The sequence below is a fragment of the Athene cunicularia genome, assembly GCF_003259725.1.
Source record: "Athene cunicularia isolate RWA chromosome 10 unlocalized genomic scaffold, athCun1 chr10_part1, whole genome shotgun sequence".
Lineage (NCBI taxonomy): Eukaryota > Metazoa > Chordata > Aves > Strigiformes > Strigidae > Athene > Athene cunicularia.
The window spans coordinates 4,683,800-4,690,729 of NW_020799112.1; the positions used below are offsets into that span (position 1 = coordinate 4,683,800).

The 6,930-nt window shown below is 40.2% G+C and overlaps 1 protein-coding gene across 2 annotated transcripts in view; it reads left to right on the top strand.

The window, feature by feature from the left end:
- The window catches only part of LOC113484077 (C2 calcium-dependent domain-containing protein 4C-like), a 34,252-nt gene that overhangs the window by 23,205 nt on the left and 4,117 nt on the right, over positions 1–6,930 (top strand). The window contains exon 1 of one of the 2 annotated variants that reach the window (XM_026856217.1): positions 2,275–2,431. The exons of the other annotated variant lie outside the window; for it this stretch is intronic. Coding sequence (XP_026712018.1) covers positions 2,400–2,431 — 32 coding nt within the window. The 5' untranslated portion in view covers positions 2,275–2,399. Of the gene's footprint in view, positions 1–2,274; positions 2,432–6,930 lie in introns of those variants that run through there. 2 annotated transcript variants of the gene reach the window in all.

A 6,930-nucleotide genomic window follows, 5' to 3' on the forward strand; every position in this document is an offset into this window, starting at 1 on the left:
CCCCCCCCCCCCTTTTGAAAATCAAAATCGCTTTGTTGCAGATTTCTGCATGACTATTGGAGCATGGTATGGCACAGTTGTAGAGGACACTTTCAGTATTGCTATTTGTGCAATTCATGGGCCATGGCATGTGGTGTCTAACTTGACAGTTTTAGCCTTGTGTCTTGAATGAAGATGACAAGCAGATAAATCCCCGAAGTTATTCTTCCAAAGTGACACTGTAATTCCTGGTTAAAGTGGTAGTAGTAGTTAATTATCCATTTGCTGACGCAGAATTTTTTTTTTTGAGGAATAAAACAATGCATAAAATGACCAAAAAAAGAGCACATAGATCCATAGCTTTTCTCAAATCTGACTTTTTGGATAGATGTAAATGTATTTTATCAACTGTTGAAATACGTTCCTTCTGTGGACAGGCATAGTGCCAGGACTGTGTACTAGGGAACTAAATCCATTTTCTTCTTTCTCTCTCCCTCTCTCTCTCTCTCTCTTTAACCTTGATAGAAATGACCCTTACTGCATTTGAGTTTTTTTAGAAACTTGTTTGCTTTACAAGGCCTCGTTTTTATTTGCAAGTAAAAATTATGTTTATTTTAAATATTTTCTATTTAGATTTACTTAGAGCACAAAGAGGATACAAAGAATAACTTTTCTCAGTATGTGTGTTATTCATCTTACAGGTGTCAATATAACCATTATATGCCACAACTTAATTTAGGATTCATGAGAATTTCCATGAAATTAGACTACGTTAAGCACTGGACCAAAGCACAGAAAATGTTCTTCTATCAAGGCTACCAGAACAGAGATGGCTACATTAAGTGTTTTGGTATTTATGCTTTTGTTTCTAAGCAGGGAATCTAAAACGAACAAATCTTTGTAGATGAGACGTGGCTAAGGACTTTGGGCTTGTCTATTTTGGAGAAAAGAAGGCTAAGAGGAGACCTCATTGCTCTCTACAGCTTTCTGAGGAGGAGAAGTGGAGAGGGAGGCATTGAGTTCTTCTCCCTGGTATCTAGTGATAGAACGTGTGGGAATGGTTCAAAGCTGTGTCAGGAGAGGTTTAGACTGGACATTAGGAAGCATTTCTTCACCAAGAGGGTGGTCAAATAAATACTGCAACGGGCTTCCTAGAGGGGGGTGGTAGATGCCCCAGGCCTGTCAGTGTTTATAAGAGGCATTTGGACAAGGCCCTGAATAACATGCTTTTAAGTTTTGGTTAGCCCTGAAGTGTTCAGGCAGTTGGACTTAGGTGATCACTGTAGGTCCCTTCCAACTGAAATACTCAATTCTATAAATTATAAAGTTGCACTGCCTGGTTTTATTTTTATTTTTAACCTGAGGAAAATACAAGCTATAATTCTTAAATTTCATTAACTGGGGTATATCCTGCTTCAAGCCACAGCACGGTAGCTCTACAAAGCCATGAGATGAATGGTGATCATTACTGCTGTAAGACAGCACACCCCTGTGAAAGGAGCTGATCAGTTTGGGGGACTTTTTTTAAGGAAATCCTTAGAAGCATTAACTGGCCTAGTGGAGAGAAGTCTGCCCTTCAATCAGGCTAGATAAATGTATGAGGGAACAAACAACTCGAAGTTGAACTCAGTGCAAGACAAGGAATCCAGGTTTCAGGAAAGAAAACTCTTTTATCACATTTTGAGATGTTGATCACCTCACAGTCACTTGAATCTGCAACATGCTGATGGGGTGGCCTACAGCATGAGCTGTCTCACCTATGTCAGATTTCTGTTTCTAGAAATCATGAAACATTCACATCTTGCAGAGCTAGCCTGGTGGGTGAAAGCTCAGAATGTCTGCCCAAATAAAAGCTCAACCTTCCACAACAGAAGAGTGACCTGAACACATTAGTCTGGGGCAGTTCTGGGTGTGGCTTCACCATATCCCAGAATTCTTGAAAGAAACCCAGAGCCTGCAATATAGAGCTGCAACTCCTGGGAAACTTAATGGGAATTTTTAGGTTTTCATCATGTTCAGCCCTATAAAACTTATGTGAAACATCTACTAACAAGGCAGTTTATGCACCACTCCCTTGGATATGTGCTCCTTCTATGCTGCAAGGTTTGCTCCCACCCACATGTGCTGTTCAGAAGAGTCAGATTTTAGGAGAAATCACTAGGCTTTCTTCCATTTTCAAGATGAGGCATATCTACCCTTTAGGGAGAGTGTTTTTAAGTCCTCTTCACAAATATATTTGCTTGATGTCAAATCACCATCTTTTCCTTTTTCTTCTCCAATTCTGCATTGACAGAATACACCAGAGGGTCATTAAAGAAGTTGGAGAAGTAGTGAAGACTGTTCATCAAATCAGTTGTACCCTAAATCCTACCAGACAACAGAAAAAAACATTTCATGCTTGCTTTCAGGGCTGCCAGCGCATGGCAGCATTGCCTCAACACTGCTTTTTAAGGTAAGCTGCTACACCCTAAACCACTGCAACAGTGTGACTTACTTGTGCTCACTAGTTCTAGCTACTGATGTTAAACTGTCACTTCTAGAAGAAGAAGAACCACAGCATACCCCAGATTTCTCTATCTCTCTTGACATTGTTGTCTTCTCACTGTTCAGGCTTTGATGTTCCAGGGTCTGACAGCCTGAATGCATGGCTAACCTGCACACCTCTGCTACTGCCATGGCTTCAAGAATGTAGATTAAGGGAACTTGCAGAATAATCAATAGAATGTAAATTTTGTTTAGAGGAAGTTCCATTTCCATTCTTTGTGTCTGCACCTGCATAACCTCGCTGTGATCTTATGACTAGTCTGTCAGAGTGAATGTATGTCCACAGCAACAAAACTGTGAAATTATCTTCCTGATCAGACATCCTTTAGCCATACTGATAATTCACTGCAGGAAGATTACTCTCCTGTGACCCTTCAGAACAATGGCCTCACAGATACAGGGATGGCAGCAGCCTCCTTTTTAGCCCCTCAGCCCTTCTGAAGCTTAAGATTTAATCACAGAAAGTCACTGACAGGGCAGCAATTTGCCAAGCTTTGACTGAGAGTCATGCATACTTCCAAGTTGGAGCAGTGCAACAGAGCTCAAAGTCCCCCTTTTTTTTTCATAAGTAAGCAGAGTCATTCTGCCCATCATATTTCTTTCAATTAAATAATCCTCCTCTCTTGTATTTTCTTCCTTTCTCAAGCCAGTTCCAGCCTTCTTTAGGATCCTTTCATCAGCTTACCTAAACTTCCCAGGCTAATTAGGTGTCTGTTAGACCCTCTGATGGTGCTAGGAAATCCACTCTGTTCTGCTGTTGAATTTTATCTTGGTTATCTGTGTGAAGAAGCTTGCTTTTCCAGGTAATTGGCTGAACTGAGCAGTGGCGCTTGTTTCACTGCAAGCATGGGAAATATAGATAATGAATTACCTGTTGTGTCACATATTTCATGATCCTGATAGCCTTTAGAATATTTTTTCCAGTTCCATTCTTTCCTACAGTGTTACAAGTCTACTTGATGAAGTTACTGGCAGTCTTGAGTTCTTTATATGCCACTGCTGTGAAAGATGCATCTGGTTTTCCATTAATATCTAAAGTGATCTTCGTATGTAGCAGCTCTCTAGTTCATTTTACTGCTTATTAGTACCATGTTGGCTACAACATTATACCTACAGCTGAACAGTAAGCAGACAGAAATCCTATCGGTCCAATTAGAAATGCTGTCATTAAAACAACAGAAAATTGTAATATTACAAATAAGAGACTTGAACAATAAATACTACATAATTCTGCAGATCCTAAGACAGTTGCAGCATTATATTCTAGCAAAAAAAAATGTTGAGGCTTTTTCTCAGCAATACTGGTATACCTCAAGCTGAATTTGTATATTACTGGCATTTTATGAGACTTCAATGTTTCTAGCTCTCACCAGGCACATTTCATAAAGATTTTCCCATGATACATCACTTTCTACTTTCACTGGACAAAGACAAGCCTGATAACCTGCTATATTGCATAAGCATATTTCTCCAGTTCATTGAATAATTGGAATTAAATTTTAATTTGTTCCTGAGTAAAGTCCATGAAGCTGCTATATATGTATAATGCTTTCTGTGACATGTGTTCTCTGTAACTCCCAAACCTTCTATTTCTTTGTGCTTTACCTGGATTCAGGTGTCATAACTCATCTGCCTATTCTAAGAGGTACAAAACTGATCCACAGAAGAGAATATACATATCCCGAAACTGCTTATCCCATTGGTCTGAATTTGTACTGACTTTGTAGATAGGGAATACTGAAAAACCTATTCACCCTCAAAAGTTGAAAAAAACCCCCATTCCCCACGTTTTGTTGACTGTAGAGACTTAAAAATCAGTGATGTTCATTTAAGTCAAAACTTTCAAATCTTTTCCAAGGGGAAGGGCAATGATGAGCAAGATTTAATTTTATTATCCAATGAAGTCACCTTCAGGTATTTAGTCAACCCAGTCAAAGGCAGTGATCTGCTTTTCTTTGGGACCAGCTTCTTTTTTTATAGTAGAACTTGCTCTATGCCAGAAATGTGTCTGATTAATGTTGGTTATAGAAACTAAACTTCCACAATAAAATAGTATATTGTTTCTTATGCTTCACAAGTAGAATAAAATCTAGGCAAAACATTTCTGATGTTTAGAATTACCAACCATTGATAAGTGAAGTAGGTGTATTGGGGGGGGCACTGAGTGTTTTTTATCGTTCAAGGTGAAATCAGTACTAAACAATCTCTCATGCACTAGCAGCAATGTAATCAAACAAGCTGACTGGGTAGGAAATAAGGAATGAGGCTAATCAGAAATTTATATTATTTATTGGTGAATGTTTATAGGTGAACTCTGTGTGTGAGGGAATGGAATAAAATGTTTCCCATACAATGCCATTTAAGCTTTAAAGGAGATGAGCAGTTTCAGAAAGGATGTTAGTCATTACTGGTAGGTTGCCTGAACACAGAAAATGCAAGAAAGACTTAATTCCCCTTTTCATTAGAGCTATTATCTCTTTTCTCCCAGCTTTATACATATTCATGCCTGCTTAGAGGGCTCCTTTACACAGCTAAGCATGGGAATTGCTGTTAGTGAAAGTTAGACTCTACTTCATGTTAGAATGTGTGACAGAGAAAACTGACTGGAGCAGCTCATCTACTCCTGGACACCAAATTGTTGCAGGGGAAAATATTTCTTTAACTGATTAAAATGCTAGAGCGGCTTTTCCCTAAATAGCATCTGAATCTTATTGGCCTTGGACACCACGCTTTATCTGAAGTACGTTTCATGCTGGAAGCTGTGCTTCGCATTATGAGGTCTTAAACCCAGGAAAGCATGCAAGGAGAAGAAATTTAAAAAGCATGCAGGAAAACAAATTTAACATCATACAGACAAAACAATGAAAATGTGTTTTCAGATTTGAAATAGATGTACTGTCTGGAATTTCCATTATAAACATAGAAATGCATTTAAAGCCAAAAGTGGTTAGATCCCTGTATAGTCCTATACTGCAGACAGATACACTATTTTTGATTACTTCCGTAGCAGTGGAATTAGGGACAGCATAACCTTCTCAGATTTTGCGTGGCAAATGTCAGCTTCTCATTACAGGGCCATTGTAATAAGTTAGAAAGAATGAATTCTTTAGTTCATACCTTTAGATTTTTACAGTTCATACTGCTGTGACACAAGGCACTTGAGATATTTTGTGTGAAGTCCCAAAGTGCCCGAAGGGCCCTGCCACTCCTGTGCTCTTGCTGCCAAGCAGCACTCAGGCATCTGTTCTTTCAGTTGTTCATTTAAAGGAGCATGGATGCTCCTCATAAAGCTATGCAGAAATTTGCCTTTGCTGATGAGGTAAAATATAAGATACTCTGTGATAGAAAATAAGAGAAGAAAGATGAAAGGTTTCAGATTAGATTTGCTGAACCTCTGTGACTACTTTGCATTACTATACAAGTGAAGCAGAAAGACTTGATTTAGGCCAGAAGTAGTGAGCAAACTGCTAATAGGTATCTTTGACCTTTGTCAAAATGACAGGAATGAATCAATGTGCTACACATTTGCTCATGATACCAACCTCTAATGAAAAGAAATAATAATCGCCACCCAACTGGCTGAGAGTTTTTTTCAGGAAACTACAGCTGAGTTACTGCTGCTTTCTTTAGGAAAATAAAACTGAACACGGTTATTTATCCTCACAGAAGCCCGTGGAAATTCTGCATGTTTTAGGTAGCATAATGCCCTAAACCATTTCTGTTGCTTTAAGAATGGCAAGCTGTTAAATTCAGTCTCATCCATGCCTGTCTTCCACACCTCCCCCTTTCACAGCAGGGCCACAAGTTTTTCTTTTTAATCTTCCCACTCATCTTGGCTGGACACAGAGGGGTCCCCCTCCCCTGGAGCACATCATCCACAGGCTGTCAGCTCCTAAAAACCTCCTGCCTTTACCCACTGTAAACCACTGACCTGAGGGGAAGGTTTCCTCTTGCATGCCCAGGCCCTTGAACCAGTCGGTGCCATTGATGAAGACCTAGAAAACAGTTTTGAATTTGTCTGATTGTTCCAGGTAGAGATGGCTTTTACCGTAACAGCTGCACTGGGCAGGCCTTGCAGTTGTTGGGGTAATGATGGTCTCCTCCCTTCACAGAAACACACTCTGGTGAGGGGTGGGGGGGGTGTGTACAACACCCCCATGCTCAGGAGCTTGTAGAACTACCACTTTTTTTACATCGATCATCAGGACACTGCTATCGTTTGCAGGCGAATGAAATAATTTGCAAACTAAACACTGAATTAAAAACTTAAATCGGCTCAGCTGAACAAGCAGGGAAAGCTTTCGCGCCTCGGGATCTGGCAGACCCGGGTTTCAAACGTGTTTCGGCCGCCAGGATCCGTTCACCTGCACGAGGCCCGCCCGCCCCGCAGAGCCGCGGCCGGCAGGT